A 26,189-nucleotide genomic window follows, 5' to 3' on the forward strand; every position below is an offset into this window, starting at 1 on the left:
AAATATAGAAATAAAAAATAGAGCATTTTTAACATACATATTGAACAATAATAAGTATGATAAATAAAAAATATTTTTATTAATGATGGAAATGGAATGCAAATTTAAAACCAAAACAAAACCATTTTCTTCCATCTCGATGGTGGGCAAGCAATTATTCCATTTGGGGTCAAATGAATTAATAAATAATGATATAATTAAATAATAAATGATTAAAATAAATAATTATGAATTGTAATAAGTATTTTTAATAATAATGAAAATGGAATGATAAATTTAAAATCTAACTAGAAATGAAAAGATGTCATAGTAAAATAATAAAATTTTTAATAATAGAAAAATACAAAGACACAAATTATATATATATATATATATATATATATATATATATACATACTTACATACATACATACATATAAAGAAAATTTTGGCACATATCTAATGTTAAATATATAAACATATATTTATAAAAAATAAAATATTGGGTACATCTCTAATATTATGCATTCATTATATTGAAGAAAAATAAGTTTTATACATAAGAAATAATTTTATCAATGATGGAAATGTAATATAAAATTTAATGTCAACCTATAAATCAAACTAATTTTCTTTTTAAATGGTGGGTTAGTGTATTGAGTCAAATGGTACCATAGGCAAACAAACATTAAGTGCGATAAGTAAAAAACATTTTATATAATGTAAATAAAATATATAATTTAAAGGGAAAATTATAGTCAAAGTTGGTTGTACATTTAAAATCATGTTGTATGTTGGTCCAGAAACCAACAAAACTCTGACAAGCGGTTCTACATTTATAATTATAAAAAATCGCCCACCATGTCATCGGAGGCTTATGTGGTTGTTGCCAACAAGAGACTTTTAGTCCATGTTGGACACAACAAAAAACCTATACCGAAAATATGTTTATAGTTTCTCTCCCACTCCATCTCTCTCTTGATCTCCCACCCTTCTATATCACTCTCATAATTATTTCTCAATCTCCCACTCCCTCTATCTCTCTCACTCTTTCAAATTTGGTCTATAACCAAATTAGAACATCTCTTTCTCTTTATATCGTTCTCCCTCAATATTTCATTTTATTCTCACTCACTCTCCCTCTCGATCTATATCTCCTTCTCCCTCAACCTCTATCATTCTCCAGTTGATGTAAATTTCATAGCCAAGAGTTTTTTGTGAAGTTTTATCAAATTGGTGTAATGATTTTTGAACCATTATAAATTGCTCTCATGTTTTTTTATACAATATGATTAATACCATATAAGTGTGTAAGAAAAATAGAAAAAATAATGAGAGAGGGAGCGGAAGATAAACTGAGGGGGAACGATATAAATTAAGGAAGAAAGAGACATTGACTAAGAAAGAGAATGAGAGAAATTGATATAGATAACATAAATATAGAAACCAAAAACCATTGTTATTTATTTTCAAATCACATAGTTGTTGAGCGCATAAAGATGACTCTGGGCGTGAGAGAGTGTGAGGGAAATTAAGAGGGAGAGAGACTAAAAACCTTTTATTTTTTATTTTTCCAGTCACTCAACATTAAATGGCAGTTTCAGTATAAGCTTTTTGTTGTGTCTAATATGGATTAAGAGTCCCATATTGGCTACAACCACATAAGCCTTCGGTGACATGGTAAGGGTTTTTATAATTTGAAATGTAGAGCCGGGTGTCCGAGTTTTGTGCTTTATGGACCAACTTATAGCCCAATTTTAAATGTAAAATTAGCTCAAGCTACATTTTTCCCTAATTTAAAACTAATCCCAAAGTAAAGCAATTTTTCTTATCTAGATGGTGGGTCCATGATCCAACTTTTCAAATAAACTCATGATGTCATAATTGAGTAATAAATATTTAAAAAATGATAAAACACCAAAAATGAAAATGTAGAATTTTGTTGAAAACATTTGAGAACATTTCTCATATTATATATTCATCATATTAAATAACATAATTGTTAAAATAAAAGTTATTTTCTATTTATGATAAAAATGTAATATAAAATTTAATAACAACAACAACAACAATAATAATAATTGTTATTTGCTACAAGCATTTAATTTTATTTTTAATCATATTGTTACTTTTGTTAATTTTCAATTTCTATCTTAACTATGATATATCTAAAATTTAAATAATTAATATAAAGAAAAATTTCCCATGTGCAACGCATTTACTTAATTACTAGTGCATGACAAAAATCAAAATGATGCTTTTATGGAATGACATTCTCAAGTATCATTAAAACTAAAGCTGCATAAGTATTCACTAATCTATATTTTTATCTAAACTATTATTAAATTAAAAGTACCAATAAATGTATGGATTTTTTTACTACAATACCCATATTTATGAATTTAGTTTGTATCTAATTGTGAGGACTGAAAATGTAATTTCAACTATTATTTTTTACTTTATTTAATCCCCTTTCATTAAATGTTATATTTAGCGTATTAACTCCTATTCTCCTTCTCATTAAATCATGTATTTAAATTATTTTTTCACTAATAAATCACAATAATTAGATCTATGCTCAGTGCTTTTACGAATGTAAAACACATGACATAGTAGAAAACAAAACCATTAATTCTTATGTCCAAGTGGTGATGACTATGAAATTCAACCATCAAAATAAAAAATCAATCAACCCATGAATCCATTATATCATTGCCAAATAAATATATTTTTAAAATACAAATAAATATAGTAAATTATAAAAATGTAAAAAAAAAGTAGTCACATTTTTTATATTCTATATTAATAAAATTAAAGAGAAATGTGTGTGATAAACAGTAATTGCTTTTATTGACGATGAACATGAGATACAAAATTTAAAATTGATCAAAAATGAAATTGTTTTCTTATTCGGTGGTGAGTCAATAGTTTAGTTTTTGGGTCAAATGTGTTAACGTTTGTGTCATAATTAAATATTAAAAACCATTAAAGGATAAAAACACACAAAAAAAGAGAAAATATACGTGTGAAACTTTCTTGCCCCATTTAACCACGAGGGCAAAAGTATAATTTGAAGTTTGAACTATTCTATTCACTTCATTCAATCATCTCTTATTAAATCTTACATTTAAGACATTAACTTTCATTTTCTCTTATTATATCCTATATTTAAGGCATTTTTTTCTCATCAATAAATTCCATTAATTACATCTATATCCAATATTTTTAATAATATAAACCCGTGTTTTTTTTTTAATTGAGCAAAAAACAAAACCTTCTTTGATCCACATGGTGGGTAAACAATTTATCTATCCGAGTCAAATGGGTCAATCTGTGATGTTATATTTGAATAATAAAAAAATAAAAAATACATAAAATTTATAGAAGTACCTGTACACATCATCATCGTCGTCGTCTAAAATTGCCACGTGCAAAGCACGTATATTTACTAATACATCAAAACATTTAAGAACACTAAAATTTCATAAATCCATATCCATACCATTTATAAAAATGATGGTGGTAAGAATGTTTCGTCAAAAAGCCTGAATTTTCACTTTCCATTTTTACCCTTTATAGTGTTTTTTTTTTTAATTTTAAAGCTTGATTTTCACTTTCAATTTTTTACTCTTTATTATGTTTTTTATTTTTCCAATTTTATTTAATTAACCGTTAACACTTGTAATTGGATAATCTCTATACCATTTAAATGAGGATGGTGACAATATTTCATAAAAAAGTATAATTTTCACTTTCCATTTTTACCCTTTATCATGTTGTTTATTTTAAAGCTTGATTTTCACTTTCCATTTTTACCCTTTGTTATGTTTTTTTTTTATTTTTCAAATTTATTTAATTAACGGTTAACACTTGTAATTAGAAAAAGCAAATAAATAAAAAAAAATAATAATAATAATAATAATAATAATAATAATAATAATAATAATAATAATAATAATAATAATAATCCTTGCCTTATATGATCTTCTCCCGAAGCACCTACCCAATGAACCTCTTCATTGATTAGAGCCAACACGTGTCAAGTATCGGATGGTTTGCCCAAACCACGAATTTGAATTGAAGGGAGTAATGTATTTTTTCAACCTCTCTTTTCATCATGGAACAATCAATTAGATAATTAAATGAAGCTTTTTTTTTTCTTTCTCCATTTTTTTTTCAATTGTCTCCAATTAATGTAATAAGATGTATTGGATCAAGAAATACTCTTAAGTTCATTATATTGATTCGTTTTAGGGTATTTCTTTCTCGACGATCATCGGGCCAATCTAGTAATTTGACACCCTCCCAATGTAACACCATAGGAGTTATATTTGGTACGATCATACGGGGTTTGGAATGCATTTTGTTGGCAGGAGATCCAGACTCTTCTATATAAATCGAACGGATGTTCGATTCGAATCTGAATATAAACGAATCAAGATCAACCTATATCTTGGTGCTAACTGTTAGATATGCAAATAACAACCTCACATTGACAAGTAGAACGACAGAAGGCAAAAAGACCAAATGTCATCATTCACACATAAAGAGAAGACATAAATTCTAAAACCCCAGTTCTCTCCTTTAAACCCCTCTTTACATAATGTATATCTTATCCATTCCCCCTACTTTACAGTAGGAAGGAGGAAGAATTAATGGTGTCTCTCTTATCCTACACACATTTCTCCTCAAAATGAAGAAAACAATATAAATTACAAAAAAAAGACAAAAATTTACAAAAAATATAGAAAATCATAAAAATTTCTATATCTATACCATACTTAAAAATGAGAATGTTGCAATTGGTTTGATCAAAACACCCTAATTTTACTTTCCAACTTCACCCTCAACTTTATATTTTTCCCTATTGTGTATATTGTCATTGCAGAATAATTATGAAAAACATAAAAATGAAGAAAACAATATATATTACAAAAAAGCAAAGAAATACATAGAAATTTTACAAAAAAATATAGAAAATCATAGAAATTTCTATACCATACTAAAAAATGAGAATGTTGCAATTGGTTTGATCAAAACACATTGATTTTACTTTCCAACTTTACCCTCAACTTTCCATTTTTTCCCATTGTATATATATATGTCATTACAAAATCATTATGAAAAAACACATAAAACGAAGAAAATAATATAAAATACAAAAAAAAAAGAAACAAATAGAAAATTTACAGAAAAATATAGAAATTTATAAGAATTGAAGAAAAAACACAAATTACAAAAAAGAAAGAAAGACCATAAATTATAGAAAAAATGAACAAAAATTGTAGAATAAAATAAAAATTTATATCTACTACCATATATAAAAAATGAGAATGATTTAGTTAGTGTGGTCGAAAGACCCTGATTTTTTATACTAATTCTACCCCTTAGTTTTTTTTGTTATTCTGACATATCCTGATTCTATATGAGGGTGCATGATAGTTGTTGGCAAAAAAAAAAAAATTGTCTTTTCTAAAAAGAAATTGGGTGGGTTAGGTGCTTAGGTTTGGGTTGAGCTTTAACCCAACCCATCGGACCCATCAACTCACTAAGGACCCATTTTGGGTTCAACCCAAACCTACCATAACCCAACCTAACCTGCCCAACCCATTATTTTTTCACATAATACATAAATTCTAGAAAAAATATACCTATATAAATAAAAATATGAAATGTAGAAAAATAACATAAATTAAAGAAAAATAAAAATTACAAAATAATTATGAAAAAACACATAAACTAAAGAAAATAATCTAAATTACAAAAAACAAAGAAATATGCAAAAAAATTACAAAAATGTAGAAAATCATAAAAAATGATGAAAAACAACAAAAACTACAAAAAACCATAAATTACAGAAAAAAATGAAAATATAGAAATTTCATTCCATGGGCCTTGGACCTGTTTGTCAATTAGGCCCAAGTCTTAAAAGGGCATTTGGCCACTAGGACTGTATGTTATCATGCATGTGATTGTTAAGTAGGGCCTACAACTCATACCGTCAGTCGTATGCAACACTGTGACGCATTATGAATTGTGTGGAGGTGCTCAACATGCCTAGAAGGTGTTTGCATACATGTTAATTTAGTGGTTGGTTGATAAATTTTGCTTCCAACTAATTTCTTTATCTCCTCTTAACTAAAAAAGCAATAATAAAATGTTTTTAGGCTTAAATGTAAGTCATTTAATAGTTATCTTAGATAATGACTTTTGCTATTCAATGGTTACTTGTGTAAATTAGCATAATAACTTTGTTTACTTCTAACCATTAATAGTAATTATTTTTATAGGTTTCAAGTTATTATAAAATAGGAAATCGGTTAAGAGTGGCATCTCCTATTCTCCACAAATTTTGTGTTTCATTGGGATGAACTATATCTGTATATAATGTTGTTGAATGTAATTTTATGATTGATTTGGTGCATTAATGTTTCAATTTGATGCATTTTCAGCCAACATTGTATGCATATTATAAAATTTAGATCTTGACATTTTTGTGAGGGTAGTCTTTTTATGTATTATATAATTGTCTTAAGACTTGAATGATATGTAGGCTTTCATCTATGCCTGAAATATAAAAGTATAATCATACATCGCCATCAATATCAAATACCCCATGCATCTCAATGGCCATTCCGCTAATATTAAAAAAAAAAAAAAACTAACCTGACCCATTACAAAATCAGGTTTAGTCGAACCTGCCTTCAGAATACTCCCAATCCAACCTGAACCAAACCTGGGTTGAGCCAGTGGAGTTGACCTGCCCCAAGCTGCACCATTAGCCCCGATTGTGGGTCATCGGGTTAACGGGTCAATGTCATGGGCCTGAGTTACTCAAATGCCTAAATATGAACTTCTAAATTTGGGATGAAGATGGATGGGGTAAGAGTCAAATTATGCCCATTCTGACACTACACTCACCATGATATGGCCCAAACCCATGCTATTTTTCAAATGTAAATTTCGTAGAGGAATTATATTATGCCTAGATGAGGATGCAATTCCCAAGTCACTCAAAAATTTCATCCATGATTTGTATTTTGGAACCAGGGAATGCTCAACTGCGCGGAATTCAGGGCATTTAAGTCAAAAACACTTAGTAAATGGACAAAATATTAGGACACTTCGGCCAGAAAAAGATAGACCCTTTGTGACTTTGTCCCTTTCCTAGGCTAACAGACCAAAATGCCCTTCGACACTGTAGGATTCCCTAGATGTTTTCACAGTCAGTACGGAATGAAGTAGTGGCAAACTTGTCTTTGTGAATGTTGATGGTAAAAGCTGGCCATATTGTCCAAACAAAGAAATTGGGCCAGCATCCGGCGGATCCTGGGCGGAGATGCTGATCACATATGATAGTGGCCTAGTTTGATAGTCATACCCAATATTGTTTATTGGCCTTCAAATGTGGGCTCAAACTTAAAAAATGGTGGCACGTGTTCTATGGTTGTTGATATGTGGGAATCGAATGGGCTGGGTCGATCATTTAGACACATCCAGCTCGAATGCATTCCTGACTTCAAATGTGGGTTATACTTTGGATCGATCCGGATTTCCTGCCCACAACTCTCTATTACACTCCGCCCGTCTTGAATTGCAACCACACATCACAATCTTGTATTGTGAGATGTGTGGCTGCAGTGTACTGTGCATAGGGCGTGGTTAGAGAAGGTGAGTAGGAAATCTTTGTTCATATTTGGATACCAATGCTGTAATATCCGCTTTTTGTCTGAATATTATATGGCAAGGGCAGATCCATGTCCAATACAGATCTGGCAACAATCCTATTGGCTTTTTTTAGTGCAATTTCATTTGCCCTGGTGCAAAAATATGTGAATGCAAACGATTCGAGTTCAAATTCTGATTTACCTTTGTTTTGTTTCATTTTTTTTTTTACCTCATTTTGTTTGTTTGCAGTACAGATGAAGCAAAACAAAATCTGAAGAAAAAGTAGAGCAGACCTTAAGCAAAGATGGACCAGAATCTGAATTATTCCTGTCTGCACAGTGCCCTCTCATGTATTTGTACTAATACAAATAAAACTGTGCTACAAGCAAACAAAGCCGTAAGGTTCATATTCCAAATCCCCTAAACCATAATAGAGATCAAGTCCAGACATGTCATTATGTAATTCACCCACATCTTATGCAGTATATCAACCAATTTGTACTGAATAATTGTATGTAAATCAGTTAGTTTGTTTTCTGAGAAGGAAAAGGGAAACAGGATTCAATATTCTCCTTGAGCATCTCTGGCACATAGTAGCTGAGATGACAATTCAAAATGGATTATTTGTTTTCTCCACTGTCATCACCATCTTTTCAAGTAGTAAGTTCTACTAGTCCACACCCCATGCCACATGGTAACAATAATTGATGTTGTCATCATTGATCTTACCAAACCATCCACGTGGCCGAAAACTCGCCGGTGCAGGCTTTACAGAAAGTACAGGTCATCATTGATCTTTTGGACAGAGGTCATGGTACCTCTGTCCAAAAGACCAACTGGCTAAATTTCCACGCGGAAGAGAAAAGATACAATTTTCTCAGAGCAATAATAATACAATTTGTTTGGATTGTTCTCAGATTCAGATTCTTCTTTTCAACCACATTATTCCGATTTTCAAAAGACTAGGCTTTTGTCCAACTTAAGATTAAGATGGAGGCTAATTCATCTAACAGTCTGAGTGGGTTTCTCAGAACTTGATGGTTCTGCTAAGCACATTGAAAAATAATTCAGCAAGCAGTGAGAACACTAATTCCAGACTTCCAGCAGGGTTCTGAATAAGGTTTGGTTTAATTATTAGATGGACGAGTTCAGTATTGAATGGGGTCCTGACTCCTGAGTCGTTGATTGGTTTGGTTCTAATAGGGCGGAATAAGTGTGGTGCAACTTTGCTACTTTTGGGGTTCACTAAACAAGTACCTGACTTCACCAAAGACCAAGCCAAGTTCTGAGGGAGTAGTCAGAGAGATGATGACCATATCTGAAAGGACCGGACAATTTAGAGTTGAGATGAAATGGGCTGAATCAATATTGTCAGAGGAGTCTTATTCAATTGGGTTGAAACTTGAAAAGGTTGAATCTGTGCCTCTGGGGAAACCTGAGTCATGCATACACGGTTTCTCTTTTTTCTAGGAATGCTAGTACCACGAGATTGGGCTCCACATCGTGGTTCTTGTAGGGTTAGCATTTCACCTTCACATTCAATTGGTTTGAGGGAATTCGTTTAAATGATTTTTTTTTTGGTAAGAACGTTTATTATTTTAATTATTAATGCATTCTTATTTTATTATTATTATTGTATTATTTTTTTGGTAAACATTATTTGATTATTGTATTATTACTTTTACAATATTTTATTATTTAATTATTAATGTGTTGTTATTATTTCATGAAATGTTTGTATTATTATTTTATTAATTTAATTATATTGTATTCATTTTTTATTTATATTTATTGTTATTATTATTATATTTTAATAATTAATGTACACACGTGTTATTATTAATTTAATAATATTTTATTAATATTAGCGTTCGGGTTTTTTTTTTCTTGTCATGAGTTGTTCACTTATTGACAGGACAAACAGTTCGAATTTAAATTGGCCATTCCGATTCCAGGCATCTATTCCAGAAGACCAAACGACCCTTAATTGATATATATGTATATATATTAATATAATATAATCAAATTCAGATTTTAATCAGATTGAATGGAATTAGATCTACATCTTATCCAATTATTAATCAAATGCAAAATTTAAACGGTGAAATCTAGGATAATCGGATTGGATGTCAAATAGGGTATGGGACTTTTAGAATTCATTGGCAACCCTACTTAATAATTGAACCATAAGAAATCAATGCCAAATGAAGGTTTTCATATTCATCTTAAAATCAAGTCTCCACATCTCATTATGAAATTCGTCCTGTATATATTATGTTATTATTTCAACAAAGCTGATTAGACGTTACAAGGGCCTTCAACCACAAAAGAGCAAAAGAGCAAAAGAGCAAAAGAAAAAGAAAATATCACAAAATAAAGATGATTGTATTGGGTAATTGACTAGAGATCTGCTTGCCATCTGGATGAGAGTGAGGGAGGGGGGAGGGGACTGGCCCAGTACTACGGGTAGAAAATCAGTGGATTATTCAAACTCATGACTGAAACTACAATAAAAAAAACTCTCCAAAATTATAAACTAGCTAATGGAGAATCTGTTTCATAATAATTTGCAGAATGAGAACCCAAAAGGGTACATAGACAGTAGCCATGCACACAGGAACAACGAGTTTCGGAAAAGAGTTGCAGAACGAGAGGGCTTTGGGGTCCTGACTTCTGACTAAGGCATGGTTCAATCATTTGCTTGCCCAGAGTCATGGGTCTATGAGGTACTGAGTCGAGTGGCCTAATTCAACTGGGGTACGTACCTTAGCCTTTTTAGGGTTCATTCACAATGGCCCTGACTTCATGGACTAAGCCAAGCCTAGCTTTGAGACAGAAGTCAGAGAGATGGAGTGGACTATGTAGAGCCCATTAAGAGATGGGCTCAATAATTGTGAGAGAGGATGAATCAGTAAACAAATGAAGTTAAGAAAATTTGGTTAGTGGCAGGATTTGTAAGTTGAAATAGGCAGAGAGGAGGTTGGGCACTTGGGCCAAGCCAAGTCTTAATGAATTAAAGGGGGCCTATATTGGTGTTTATTGTTCATGGGCCAGCAGCATGATTGCTTTGTGGTGGTAGGCTTGGCTGGCACTTGGGTCCCAGGAGGTGCTTTAGCCAATGGGCCTAATTGGGTGGGCACCCCCTCCTCGTGAATGACCCATGAGTAGCACGAGACATGGGCCACTGTGTTCTTCAGAGGTGAATATTGGGTTTCTCCCAGAGAATGGACAAAGAAACCTTATTCTCCAGCTGGTTTGGCCTGGTTTTTGGAGTGCCATACATCAGGTGTTTGCCCCAGAACACAATCTGGTTGAGACAAAAATTCTTCTATTATAGATCAGAGTTGGAATCAGGCTGCCCCGGATGAACTTAAGTGATGGTTAGCCGGGTTATGACCCAACCCGTTTCAACCCATCATTGTCATTCGAGTCATTCCTCATCCTCAGCCCTCACTGAACTATAATTGATTAAGAAGACAGATGGGATTCTTCCACCTAGGAGTCCATTATTGAATCTGAGACTTTTTAGGGTTCAAAGTTGAAGCAGAGTTTGTCTTTTGTCGATAGTCCGGTCTACAGTGCACAGTGGCGGGTGGGAGAGGATATCGATGAGCACAACCATAGATGTGTTGTCTATTATAGCAAGAGATGTGGGGCCATGGAGGTGGTGGGGTGTGTGGGATAAGGGGTTGCACGTGGGCTTGATAAAGCTGCCATTTGACCCATCGCACTCTGTCGGGTCTCGGGTCGAGTTGGCAGCTCTTGGGTGGCAGGCAACAGAATATAAGTTTTGGGATTCATCTCCCGTGCGGACAATGCCCACGTCCGATTCTGACCCACAAAAACAAACAAACTTCTTCTCTCCTTTCTTCTCACCTCTCCCACTTCTCTTTCTCTCTTTTTGATCAGACCAAACAAGAGGCTATACTGTTGGATTTAGACCTATCTTTGTCCTTACACGTGGCACACGTCTATGTTGGCTGGAACCCATAATTGTACTGGACCCCACAAAATGGAGTTCTGATCATAAATGGACAAAGAGATATTAATCTGACTAGTCATGGTAGTACATCTTTTCAATGTAGTCAAAAAGAATTGTCAAACCAAATGATCAAGGAATGGATTAAATTGGATGCAGGATTCACTTATGAATTTAACTCATTGGTATAGTTCTGAGCTTGAGATTGGCCTTATATAAGATGGGGGATTTCTCTTGTTTGCTCATCACTTGTTTCTTTATATTCAGGACTACATGATTTTGGTTGATCAAGTGGTCTATTTTCTCTAGTAAGAAAATGAATTCATCAAGCTAATTGGTTTCAGAGAAAGCATAAAAGGAGATCATCATGCTTGACTCATCCACTAGCTCAAAAAGATGATACCCAACTTTAGTATACCCATGAATCCCATTGTTGTACCATGATATTGGAAACTACTTTGATAGCTTACTCCGGCAGTGGTCGACGTTACCGGAGACTGGCCGCAGGCCTGTCATTAGATACAATTTAAGTGTGATTACTAGTTTATAATACAATCAACCAAGCCACCAAGTTAAACCTCAAATTTTTTTTTGGGGATAATTTAGTAGGCTAATGAAGTAACAGTAGGGAAGACTGAACGGTTCAGACTTTACAAAAATTGGTATCCACATTGACTAGATCCAACCGGGAAAAAGGGTGCTCTGATAAATCTCCACCAAAAGAAAAACTTTTCTTGTGGATGCTGCAAAAGAAGAAAAGGTGGGGGCCCTGGGGATGTCCTTAACTCACTGATTTTTACTCTAACCAAAATTACAATATTTCACTGAATCCACAGTTGGGCTGTTTGTACCTTGTACGAATTGTTGAAATAATTTCTCTGCCTTCATTTTAAAGCAGGTAGTATTTTCATCAAACGTCCTGGATTAAGCCCAGAATTCTTTACCCAATTTTCCTTTGCTTTTGATGAATTTTTACCCAATTTTCCTTTGTTTTTGATGAATTTTTACCCAACTTTTCTGAATGAATCCAAAAGTTGTTTCATTATATTTGAATCTGAAATAAGCAGTACTCCAGAAAGGAAGGGCTACTCTGAGTTTATACAGATTGCGTAACAACTCTTTGTAAAACCTGGAGCAATCTCAAATTTCTGTGTTAAACTCTCCTTAGTAACCTCCCCCTATCAAAAAGAAAGAAGTTTTGCCTCTATATGCATCTCAACTTTTGAGTTTGTACTTTAGAAAAGCTTGGAAAAAGAAAAGAAAAGAAGTGGGTAATAGATAGATTAGTAATCAGTGCTGAAGAAAGATATATTTTAAGATTATCAACCATAGGCTAGAGGTATAGGCTTCAGAAAAAGAAATGAATCAAATCAAATGAGCAACTAAAGGTATGTGGGCATCTATCGAATGTGAAGTTCCCAGTAGAAAGAAAGACTGAAAGAAGCTAAGAAAGGAGGAAGAGGAGAGAGAACTTTTAATTTTAAAAACACAAGTTGCATTTAACTATTTATTTATCAAACTCCTAGATTGATCTCGAAATATTCTTGATGAAACTTCCTTGAAGAAACTCAGAAATTCTTTCACTTGTACTCGGATCTCAAGTACTGAAGAAAGATTGTCAAAGAAATGAGTTAACTCTATACTAATACAAGTTGCATCACAACTATCAAACCTCCTGGACTAGTCTCAGCTCTCAGGTAGTCCTTTCACACATTACACCTGCTGGAATATCAAACACCGTAGAAGTGTAACAGATCAGAAGCACAACCGATTTTGAAACAAACCCATGATAGAGATATGGGCTTGACAAAGAAAAACAGAAACCAGAAACAGTAACTTCTAACCCTGTGTCGAGGCCAGGGTTTTGGTGGCCGGAGCTGAGCAGTGGTTGAGATAATTCACCAACAAAAACAAGAACAAGAAAGGTTTGTAAGATAGAAATCTAGCTTCTCATTTAACTTCTTTCCCATGTACAAACAAGCCCAAGAGGGAAAAACTGATACAAAAATTTGCAATTCTTGAGAAAAATCGTCTTCTGCTATGTACACTCAAAAAAGGAAAAATTAAAAGAAGCGCCGCCTACATTGATTCATGGCGACTGGTAAAGACAGTCAGATCATCCTTATGTAGAGCCTGCTTCAATCATGCCAGCAAAGGAGCATGATTACACATCTCCTTATTATGTAAAGCCTACCTCTCTGCTCCCTGAGGATTCCTCCGAGTCCTCTGCTAGACAACCTTCTCTTGGAGCCTCCAATGGTGGCACTGCTCATCTTCATCTTCTTGAATTGATGTGGGAGAGAGACTGTTTTCTCTCTTTTCTACTTTTTCTACTTGGAATGACTTGGTTTGCTTGGTGTGACTTGTGAGTGAGAGAATGTGGGATTTATCCTTGTAATGTTGAATGGAATGGAAGGGTAAGGCCTTCTTATAGAGCATTGAGGGCGTGGTCCTGGATAGCCCTGGTCTACCAAAGGGGCATCCAGGAGAACACAATGCCCCCAAGCTCACCGAACAACACACTCTGGGCCCCCACCCACTTTTATTCCTATTCCAACCACGAGAAAATAGGTAAAAGAAAACAAACCCCCCCTCTCTCTCTCTCATATGTCAAAGTCGTTACCTTCACTCGTGTGGGCAACGCCCACCAACGTAAAGGGTCGGCAATTACTTTATTGGAGAATGGAGAAGCCAATTTCTTTAGTTTTAAGCCATTTCAATTTATTCATGATGGGGTGATAACTTGAGGAAGAAACTCATTTCTTTTCTTCTTGATGGTTCCACAGTTCCACTTAGATAGGGAATGCTCATGACTGGATCTTTTATTCTCTCTCTCAAATCCCACCTTCTCATATGTTTGATGACTTAACAATAATAAGAATTAACTACTCTAGCTATGGCTTATGTTATGTAATGGTTGATAAGGGTAAGCCTGTTTTAGTGATCATTGATGGGTCACCATCTTCTTTCCTTTCCTTTGTATTTTCTCACTCCCTTCCCCCTAACTTTGCTTTTGGGTACAGTGATTGGTCCCTTTAAACGGTGATGGTCATCTATAACTAGTCCATAAGCATCAATATCAGGACTAGGGCAGGAGGTCAGTATCCATCACATATCCACATGGTGTGTTGCAGTGGGTCAATACTCAAAAAAATTGTTTGTTATACTTGAAAATGATTTAATGGGTTTCTTTGGATGGTAAAACTTAAGCGTTTAACATAGATATTTGTATCAAACACTTCTTCCAACCATCCAATTGTATCGAGTCTATTGACTTTTGTTCTACTTCTACATGACACACCCATTTTATGGTCTGTAAAGGTTAGCCAGAAGAGTAGACATTACCCTTTCTTTTCCCCATGAATGTAGACTTTTAAAAACGTGATTTATGGAACACGCTATAACACGTACACATGCTAGCAACCATTGATTGGAATTAGAACCTCATCGGATTCCAATCCCATGGCTCACGACACTTGTTTAATTTCTTTTGAATAAACAGAACTGTGGGCAGTGAGTGAGCTTTGGGTATGCATGACCAAGATTCCACTTCCATACCCAATTGGGAACTATTTTTAGTAAATTTCTTCTCTAGAGGAGCCCAAAACTCAAAGTAAACATCGAACCCTAAGGGAGAGTAAGGGACATTTTCTTGCACCCAACTTCCTAAGCTCATTTATTTAACCAAAACTACTTTCACTTAAAGCAAATAAAAATCCCAGTTGCTTGGTCTGTGCTCCCCATTCCACAAGGGACAACGACTTCCATTCGCTTCATTCAAGTAAAAAAGAAAGCAATAACGATGAACACTGAACAGTTCGCTCCATTCAAGTAAAAAGAAAACAACAACAATGAACACTCAACAGTTCGCTCCATTCAAGTAAAAAAGAAAACAAAAAATAATGGGACCATTCGGTTCATTCAAGTAATTGATGATCAATATGTGACTTCTTATGGATTATACAGTTCAGAGTTAAATGGATGGATGGAATAAAAAATATTAGGGTTTGGGTGGGGAGACGCCCAAGGGCGGGGGCCTGAACTCTGAAGGAGACCAGGGAGATTAAATTAAGATAAACAAAAGGGGTGATGCTGGGGTTATGGGTGTACCTAAAACTATTATATAACATGTAAGCAAAAGCTAGTTGTACTGTACGGGTAAGTCAGTGGTGCACGTGAAGGTGTTTTTAAATACGGCCGTTGCCTGTTATGCAGGTGGCAACCTTGACTATTTTATTTTTATGGTTTGAGTTGAGTCACCTCCACCCATCTTCACCTTTCTTGTTAAAGCAAGTTACTTTTTAGGTGTTCCATCTTCAGGCTTCAGCAGTCACCATTCTTGTTCTTCTTGTTCAAGGAGCTTCGTGCTTATCACTTCATCACATCTTAAGGGTAAGGATTTAGGAATTGGTTAACATGGTCATTTATTTATTGATTGATTGAAAGTTGGAACACAAATGTGCATGTGAGAAGAAGAATGGTGGGTTTTTGTACGAATTGATTGGAAAGTACGTACAGATACAGTTGTTCCTTGGGCTTTTAATAGAAGAATTACGCAGATGATGATTAGGGGCATGAGGTTATGTGTGAATTATTACGAGTACGTTCAGTTTTGGCACGTTTAAGTCTCACTTTAATTGTCAGTTCATGTTGACTACCGACATGTAAATTGTAAAGATGCCAGCTGGGTTTCTGCTATAAAGGACAATTGGAACTTTAGTGACATTTTTCATGGGGCCGGGTAAAAAGTAAGCACAGTTGATGAGCTTACAATCTTGGGTCTGATGAGGGTTTTGTCACGCTTAATAATACTTTATACCTGGAAGCTTACAGTGTCATTTTTATATGTTATCTTATACATTTTAATTCCTGCATTTCTCAGATCAGTTTTCTTTTTTTTTTTTTAATTATTTATTTACTTTATCATGCCAACCATGCTTAGGTCATGCACAAATTATAACAAATAATTCCAAGAAGAAAATGGGAAGCGTCCAGGAGCCACGAGGAGCCATTAACTTTGATAGATTGGAACTGATAATCAGAAATTCCTAGCAAAAAGTTCTTTGTACGCGTTTTTCTTTTCTCCAATCCCTTTTAGTATTTTATTTTACCTCATAAAATTATGCACAACCATTCCTAAATCCTAATTGATCTGTTTTAACTCGTGCTGTCCTAAAAGTTGAGACAAACTTATTGAATTAAAGCATCCAGTATCAAGAATTTTTGACTGGTTTTAAACACACGAGGATTCTGGAAGGAAAAGTAAGACCATATGCATGTGGCGCATGTACCTGCTGGTGTTCACACAACAACCAACAACCAGTGTTTAGGGTTAACTTATGGCATTCTACGTATTGGTAGGTGATAATGGGTTGGGAAAGGTGAGTTGAATCTAAAATGAATAATGTATTAAACTCAACATGACAAATTTGGGTTGGGTTAGCTGCTACGTTTCTGGAAAAGTGGGTCAAGGAAGAAAGTTTGGGGGGTAGTACCCAAATTAAACCAGATTGGTCCTAGCCAGCTAAACCTGGGCATATTGTGTGGCCTTTGATGGATTGGGCCAAGAGTGAATGTAGAGTATGAAACTCATTATGCAATTCTTCTACACTGACTTGTCAAAGCAAAAATAAGGTGCAGCTTTTGACCGTGTGAAAAGGTGTATATAAGAAGCAAAAGTTGACATGCATTTATGCCTTTTTTTTTTTTTTTTAAATTCAGTTGTCACCTTTTTGGTAGGCAACTCCATGTAACATTAAGCAATCAAAGATTTAAAAAGCTCATTATTAGTAAATTAAAAGCCACTTCAATCATAACATACTGATAAAAACAATGCTGCTAATAACAACAAACATGGTAACTAACAACCAACAGCCAATTAATAACAAGCATGGTAACTAAAGTATTAATGCTAATGCTTCAAGAGGGAACAATGCTGCTAAAATGACAGGCATGGTTGTTACCAACCAACAGCCAATTAATATATGTCAGTCGTGTGGGAAGCAAGAATGATGATGCTCCGCTCTGGTAAGTAACTAGTTTGCACCTAGTTTCATGGTTTTGCACAGAATCCTGCCCCAATTTAACATAAAATTTATAAGCCCTTTGTTATATACATTTAAAAATACTCGGTTAAAGAAACTCTAGGAACATCTTAGAAAATGTCTTTAAATTCTTATAACAGCCAGATTCTTGGTTAGCTTTCTTCCAAAGTGATCTCTAATGCAATTTCTAAATTACAGTAGTTGGGTTGCATGGATCTTCTTTCTAAGAGCATGTGAGTTTGCACGGAAAGGTCTCAGAAAACACAAATTTGGAGCATATCATCATCCTTATCTAAATTAATGGCATGAGGGAGCTCCATAGTCCATTTGATTGCTCTAATACGGATGCAAGTATTCCATGTTTTTTCTTGGCTTCAATCGCAAAGGATAAGCAAGGTAACATCAGGACACAAATGATGTCTAAGCTATTTTTTCCCTATAGAAATACACAAAATGTTATACATTAAACTATATGGGGTTGGCTACATGAATCCTGTTTTGGCAATCTGTTCTATTTAAAGCCATATGAATTGTTATCCATTAACTCTAAAACTAAACAAATGAGTTGCATTCCCTGGAAGGCTGGAAGTTGTACTGCTGGTCTATGGCAAGAAAGAGATGATGCTAAGAGTTATTTACAAAATACTCTTGCATTGTTTGTCTTAGGTCCCTACCATATTAGAAGTTTCACCATATCACCTTCTGAAACTTGGTCACATAAAAGACTTGAACTTCAAAAATCTCTGTTTTGGGGAATTTATACCGACATATCTGAGCAGATATCAGATTTCTGATAAAACTGACTGTCCTCCAGGTGTCCATATTTCAATCATTTTCTCTCAAAAAATGTCTGATCCATTGTTAGATGCATGAGGATGATGCTTGCTGCATATATTGCAAGTTACAACAGAGAATTCAGTAGTAATCATCATAAAAAATGAGTGGAAATATACATTAGAATCTATACACCAGGTATGTTACAAACCCATACTGACATAGTGGGTTACAGGTTTACTGCCAATTGCATTGAATAGATTACACATTTTCATGACAAATAGATTCACTCAATTTGCAGAGCAGAAATACAAACATATATGACTTAACAATGACATGCAATTGACAATGGCTTTTGGAATATGAAGTAAGATATCCTTCTCGAGACATTAATATCAAAGGCAGCATATGCAATGGATAAGTATTTCGTGACTATCAAGTAGATACTTGATTTGAGTATTGCTTCAGAATGGACCATCTCTCACAGTGCACTCTTCCTGATCTTGAAGTGCAAAGTAGCAAATTTCCTTAAAAAAGCTAAGATAATGGTTATATTAGATACGAGTTATTGATGCCTTATCCTGGATATATGGTTTTACATTTTTAGGTACTAAATAGCAGAAGTTTAGGATTTAAATATATGCCCAACATGTTTATAACCCTGCCATTTTTTTGAGGATATTCTATCTGTAATTTGGAAAAGGTTTTAGAGTAGGATAAAATGAGTATCTTTAGGGACTAAAAAAGATGGTTGATGGTAATTGATAATAAGAATAAAGTTTTACAAGGGGGATGGTTAAGAAATGATTTTTGATCTACAAGGAGTTGTTAAATCTTGTCCTTATTAAAAAAGGTAAAAAAAAGGGGGGACATTGCTTGGTGCAATGATAACATCTCATACTAGCAATTGTGAGAATGCAGGTTAAAGTCTAAGAGTGTCCACTTTGTGCAAAAAATGCCAAAGGTTAGGCCCATATTAAGTCCACCCCCTCCCAAGATGACAGATAGCCAGGACCAACATTGGATAATGCCATTTTATTCAAGAACTTCAGGAGTTCGAGAACAAGACCTCTGGTCACTCAAAGGATCACTAAATTTGAATTCTATTCATTCTCGAGTAGTCATAATCCACATGCCCCAAGATCCTTCCTAACCTAGTCAATCCCTAACTTAAGTTCTAAAATCATCCTTAAACCCTATTCTAGATAACTGGTTCCTTCTTAAAGACACCCTTTAAGTCATTACCCCTACAATTCAGGATATGAGTAAGTAATTGTACATAACTTACTCCAACACCCTGCACCATCTTTATAATTTCTACATTCAAAATCTCCTAATGTAAAAGTCAACATGTCCGTCGTGGATTTGATTCATTAGCTCTCTAACTTTTTATGGAAATTATAGGTTAAATTTCATTTACAACTTCTAGCTGTTTTAAGCACTAGTGAAGGTGCATGGTGCCAATGGGTATTTTTACTATTTTATCAATAAATAAGAATAAAAGGTTACACTCAGCTAAGGGGAAGGGGCAAAGAAACAAGATGATCAAAATTTCCCATCCAAGAAGACAGATGATAAATATTCAAAACAAAGACTCCATTTATCAGAGTTTAAAGCATTCTTTATGGAAAGATATTAAAGCATATTTCTATATTTTTCAAGAGAAACTGCAGAGTGCAGTCGTACTCATTTGAATAGGACAAATGCACTACAAAAATATACAGAATCAACAATCAAGGTTGCCCAACTAACAAAGGCCATACCTGGGAAATACACCATATGCAGAGGGCATAATGGTTGCCGCTAATGCCAATAAAGGCTATATTATTCCCAGTCTTAAACACTATGACTTACTTGGACAGGTGCTTACTCAAGCTGTAGCTTGTGCCGGAAAATATTAAACAAATAAATCATTTTTGAGATCAAGGATAAATCATGACATTTTTCATTGTTGAAATAATCTAATGCAGTTATTTAAAATTGAAGGTGTTACATACTATTGATAGAAGGATCGTCAACAAACAGATAAAGAGGTATTAACAGCAACATAACAACAAAATAGTATAATTGAATTGATATGCATAGGGAATATGTGGTTGAGTTTGGCTTAATATTGAATTTACCAGATATTATTATCAGATGAACTTGTCGCAAGTAATGAAGTCTTCAACTCTTCAATATCATCCAACAATTTCTCATTTTCCCAATTTTGATGTTGTATTTCAACTTCCAAGGCTGCATATACCAACATCTTACAATAGAATACATAATTAGAGATGCATTCCTAACAAGATTAGCCAATATATTGAGAAAAATATACCTGAGCACTTTGAGCATTTTGTCAAAAAAAAAGGGCATAGTACTGTGCTATAAGAAAATGCTATGACCAGGATTAGTCAAAAAAAAAAAAAAAGAAGAAAACCTTGATACTGAAGAAAAGAATAATATGACAATGATGGCAGGTAATGGATACTCCAATCCACTTCAATGCCACTTCTTGGATATGGTTATAATGATGTCAGATGGATTTTTATGCCACTATATGAATTAAATTCAACACCTAGAATCAAGGTAGTATGGCTTATAGGATCAATAATTTCTAATAATTCCTTCAAAATGTTTCATTTCCATGTCTAATAAATAAAATTGTAAGTTGTAACATTTCCCTAACAAATTTCCAATGTTTGGATATAATTCATAACGTTCTAGAGGAGATTTTTGTAGTGAGAGGAATTCTGTCCATATCCTTTTTTTATCAGTGATTCTGTTAATATCCTTGCGCATCAATGAACATCCTCTCATGTACTCTTCTATTTTTGATATCTAATATAGTTCTCTTACCTTCTCTCGAGAAAAATATAGCACTAATAAACACTGGATAGTTGATGCTTCTAAAACACAGTTTTTCTTCTTTCCTATTATTGCTTATTCTTTTAAACTCCCAATAGTTCTCATATTAGTTGTAACCATCAAAAGGAACTATGCTTTACATGATCTTACTATAAGAAGTTCTGAACATTTTAACTTTGGCCCGATGCAAGTAGCTTAAGAAGCTTTAAACACATTAATGGAATGATTGTATTTGTGTCTGTCTAGGATTTGAGGATTTCAAGAACCGTAGCGCTGTCTCCAATATTAGACATATGCACCTGTTGACTAGATCTCATAGCTAATATTTTCTTAAACCATATATGGCTATAAAATGAAGCAAGGATAAACAAATTATATGTACTAGAAATTAGTGGAAGCAGACTGATATCATAAAGAAGAAAATTGAGTTAATTACAAACTCCATGCAAGTAAAAATATAAAAAAAAAACTTATAACTGATTTGTTTGTTCAAATATGGAAGCATACTGCACGAGAAAAGAAAGTTTCTAGTACCAGAATTAGAATTGTGAAGCTCCTCAAGGGTCACTTCCACAAATGCAGACATTGAATTTCTCAAAGCATTAACTTTCATACTCAAATTGTAATTTTCATTTTCCAAAACCTCTTTCTGTGACAACAGTTTCCATAATTCATCATCTTCTCCCTTGGTAATGTCCCCTTGGAACTTTCTGCATAGAATAATAAATGCTTCCCTAGACAAAAATAATGCAACTTAATTAATAACAAACAGCATATGCTTCAAAGGTTTATTACATAAATGGATTTCAATCATTAAACTCAATTATCATCATAACTAATTTTAATGAAATCTGATTTTGAACTTATATCTAAGCCTTTTAGGGTATTTGTTATAGGTTAGAAACCTTGCCTGGTGCAATGGTAAAATCCCGGGCTGACAAGTGTGAGAATGTGGGATAATATCTGAGAGAAGCTACTTTATGCAAAAAATGCTGGAGGTTTGGTTTGTATCTGGTCCACCCTTCTCAAGACCCCAGATTAGGTAATGGTCTTATCTCATTAGGGTATTTGTATTGGTAAACTATATTAGTTGACAAAATATAAGAATTAGACCTGAATCTCTAATATTTATATTAGGTTATGTTATAAATTGTTTTTATGGGTATCAAAATGAAGGCATGTTGGTTAACAAACATCCATATCCACAAATAATATATTTCTATATGGATAAGTAGAAATAGGTTATATGTGCATGCATGAAAAAAAGCAATAAATAAATAAATTAAATGAAACTTGTAGTTTAATTCTTATGCAGAACAATCATTTTGTTCAGGAAAGGCATTTTCATTTTTTCACATGTTTTTTCTTAAGAATTTGAAGAGAAGGGTCTATATTTCTACCAAAAAAAAGAATAAATAAAAATACGAGAGAAGGGTCTACTATAGCATAGAGACTAAAGTCCTGAATCTTGATTCCAATCAAGGAGAAAAGAATGTAGCTTTCAACTGACCAAAAAAAGAGGAAGTTTCTTTGACTTTGGCATCTGACAGCCTCACAAAGTGTTCTAGAAAGAATCAAGAAAAGAATATAAACACAGAATCTGAAATAGAAGTGAATGCGGGAATGAAGTATAGGAGTGTTATCATCCAACAATAGATTAGAACAAACATGCATTACAAACCCGGTTACCCACATCAAATCCAATAAGTCAAAAGAAAAAAAAAAGAAAAGATGGAAGAAGGCTATGAATGTTCAAAAGGGCATCAGAGATTGAAACGGATGCTTCCTTAATATCTTTATTCATGGTCTAGACCATATCTGCTCGAGATCATCAGACAAAATATTATTTGGCTTTCTAAGTAGTCTTCAAAGCCAACCACAAAAGACAGTAATATTATTTTCCGAAGACTGCCAATGTTCAGACTTACTTTCTTCTTGATGTTGGGTCATGAATTTCTGCAAGTCTGTTCTGAATACAAGGCCATATTGATGAAGTCCCTCTTGACATAAATTTAAATAAGAATCCTATCAAGGATTTACCCAACTTATCCATGTATTTAACTAGCAAATATAAGTGTTGAATAAAAGAAAATTGTACTTAATACCTGTTTTCATTTCTAGAATCATGCTTTCTCATCAAATATCTTATACCTGAAAATTCCTGTTTTACATTATAAAGGTGAAGCAGACAGTATGAATGGTAAGATACTGGGAGGAATGGAGTGAGAATGGATCCCATCGACTTATAATTGGATTAATTATCCCTTCATGTTGTAGGTTGGGGTTCGTGTGGTTAAAATTTACCATGAGAAAATATTTGAGATGAAAATATATCGAGTTAGTTAAAGTTGATACTTAGTTTCAGTTGCTTTTTCTAGGATATGCATTCAATTGAGCTTTCCACAGTTAATGAATCAACCAAATTTATCAAGGTCCTCTTTGGTTGGGGCTCTTCACTACTTGGAGTGTTAACTTGGTCCTTTCAGTAGTATAGATTTTGAAGGTCTCGTGCATGTTTTATGAAGTCCTCATCATGTCACTCCAAAGAGACTGTTAAAGTAACTCACAGCATTATTCATTGCCAAATCGTGCATTTGACCTTGCTCACTACAAGTTTCTTTTGAAGCAGTGAGAATTTCACAAGGGACAATCATTTTAAACTGTACATCTACATATGGACCCCCTTCATCCAGATCATATTATGGAGCACCCCTAATATAGGATTAAATGGGTTTCACATTTGCAATTTCATATTCACAGGTCTATATGGAAGTTTCAAGGAATACCATTTGTCAGTCACTCGGTTTATCACCTCCTCCCTTTTCATTCTCAAATAACTCAGTTCCTTCTCCAAGTGTTCCAAAGAGGTTCTTGCAACAGCTGATACCAAGAAAAGCTCAATAAGATGACTAAGAAAGGTAGAACAATGATCTAATGTTGGAAAACAATTTGGAGATATCAATAGAAAATGATCCCTTGGCATTAATAAGTACCTGCACTTGCCTCTAAGGACAAACAACATTGATGTCAAAGATAAAATATACAGGTAGTTCTGAAGCCAAAAGGAGCATAGAAGCAAGAAAAGGAACTGCAGAAGAAGAAACCAAGTTTCTTCATATTCTTGAATCAGTGGCAATATCATAATTTCTGGGTGATTTACATTTTGGTATCTTTGAGCTTTGTCAAAGCTATTTTTCAGTTAGTTGGTGTCTCAGGAGTTTTAGAATTTTGAACACTTGAAGATGTAATCATGCCATTTTTTTTTTCCAACTTATCTGTCGGGGGTCAAAACTTCTTAGTTTTGTGTGACTTTAGTGTCATTAGATGGACAATTGAGTTATCCATCCAATAAGACCCATATTTTGTAAATCTTACATGTTTTTAGGGAGTTACAGACATTTTAGTAATAGGTTATCAGCCAACAACAAGATCTGAATTTTTCTAAATTTTAATCTATCTTGGAGTTGTTTTGTTTTGTTTAACTGTAGTAGAATTAGTCAATTAGTAATGGGTTATTAGATTTGCCTTAGGAGTTACAGTCCTTATGTTAGGAGGTGTTCCACAACATGGTTAGTTTTGTTTTTTAAAACAAAAAAACTGCCACATCAGCAAAATTGTATTGTTTTGCTGACATGGCAGTTGGTTTTGTTTTCAAAAACAAAATGAACCATGTCCTCGAACACCTCCTCATGTCCCAAAGGTTACCTATAGGTCTGTTTTTGTCCTAAAGCAATTAAGAGTTGCATTTGGATAGTGTTTTAAACTCCAACATCAGCATGGTCCTAGGCATGCTGCACATTAAAATGGAACTTCAATTCTTTCCATGCTAGAGCATCATGTACCTCTCTACCAAAGTACCAACTACCAAGTAAGCGTGGATCAAGAAATGGATATAACGTAGAATTCCTTAGTAAAAGGATGGATATAACAGAGAATTCCTTAGCACCATATTTTTCTAGATCATACATTACCACTTCCTTACTAAAGTATAATTAACACTAATTCCTGAAGGAAATTACCGGATACTTGGATCAATTCGCTCATCTCAAACTCCGCAGCAAATATCATCTTCCTCAACCCCGATTCTCTCGTGGCAATCTCGTTCTCGATTTCATCACATTTCACAATTTCAGATTCTATCTCTCTTGTCGTCTGAATATTCGCCTCAATCTCTTCGTTTACCTGGTTGCGATAGTGAAAAAAAAAAAAAAAACGGATAGAAGTAACAGATGCAAATAGTTGGAAGTAAATTTTCTTGAAACATTCGAACACCGTAACAAGGCAAATCAGACGCTAATCAAAAGCAAGCATAGTTCATCAATTAATGAAAACATTGAAGCTGGATATTTGATTTGAAAACCGTAATCCTTTGACAAGCCCTAGTAGAGAATGTACTTGGTCTAGCATGTCCTTGAAGGCCGATACTTGACAGAGAATGTCTCCCGAATCCTCCATTCTGACCAACTCTTCACATAAACATTCCCCGCGCTTTTTTGCACTGTTATATGTTTTTTCAAGCACTCACACTCAATGCCCGTTTGGGATTGGCTTCAGCTTTGACTGATCTGCTTTCACTGAGCCGCTTTGAAGAACTTCAGCTTGATTGAGCTGCTTTCACTGAAGCCGCTATTACTCGAGAAGAAGAATTTCAATTACATCAGACTCATGCTTACCGTATTGATCATTGACGTTTATGATTGAAATCTCACAATTAAAAACAGCAATTTGTATTGATCAAAATGTTTGATGCAGACTAAAAATTTGTATTGATTAGGTAAAAACAATAATGGTCCGGTGTTTTAAAAAGCGTGAAAGGCATTCGCCTGAAGCGTGCAACAGCCATGTATCTTATGCTTTTTTTTTTTTTTTTAAATGAGGCGTGCTAGAGGCGTACG

General features: G+C 34.0%; 2 protein-coding genes and 1 long non-coding RNA gene across 4 annotated transcripts; 1 reads left to right on the forward strand and 2 right to left on the reverse strand.

Moving 5' to 3' along the window:
* Positions 1-13,552: 13,552 nt before the first annotated feature.
* LOC148854736 (small polypeptide DEVIL 4-like) lies at positions 13,553-14,039 on the reverse strand. The gene has a single exon (XM_088982081.1). It carries the CDS (start codon positions 13,903-13,905, stop codon positions 13,765-13,767), a length of 141 nt encoding a protein of 46 aa, XP_088838207.1. The 5' UTR covers positions 13,906-14,039; the 3' UTR covers positions 13,553-13,764.
* A 3,514-nt stretch (positions 14,040-17,553) lies between these two features.
* Positions 17,554-24,740, forward strand: LOC148854737 (uncharacterized). The gene is made up of 3 exons (XR_016094931.1): positions 17,554-17,653; positions 17,869-18,066; positions 24,055-24,740. It is a non-coding gene; the product is annotated as an uncharacterized LOC148854737 (long non-coding RNA).
* On the reverse strand, positions 18,086-26,044 carry LOC148854738 (uncharacterized). 2 transcript variants are annotated; one of them, XR_016094930.1, is made up of 6 exons: positions 25,690-26,044; positions 25,314-25,476; positions 24,081-24,174; positions 21,829-22,028; positions 20,568-20,695; positions 18,086-18,555 (listed from the first exon to the last, which is right to left on the reverse strand). XR_016094930.1 is itself a non-coding variant. In XM_088941316.1 (6 exons), exons 1-6 carry the CDS (start codon positions 25,747-25,749, stop codon positions 18,510-18,512), a joined length of 675 nt encoding a protein of 224 aa, XP_088797442.1. In that variant the 5' UTR covers positions 25,750-26,044; the 3' UTR covers positions 18,086-18,509. The 2 variants fall into 2 exon arrangements, 1 of the variants encoding a protein (XP_088797442.1); XM_088941316.1 differs by having other exon boundaries at positions 20,568-20,679.
* Between the last annotated feature and the right edge of the window lie 145 nt (positions 26,045-26,189).

Source organism: Nelumbo lutea, chromosome 4, assembly GCF_056320005.1.
Source record: "Nelumbo lutea isolate HS-2025 chromosome 4, American lotus-T2T, whole genome shotgun sequence".
In the NCBI taxonomy this organism is placed as follows: Eukaryota; Viridiplantae; Streptophyta; class Magnoliopsida; order Proteales; family Nelumbonaceae; genus Nelumbo; species Nelumbo lutea.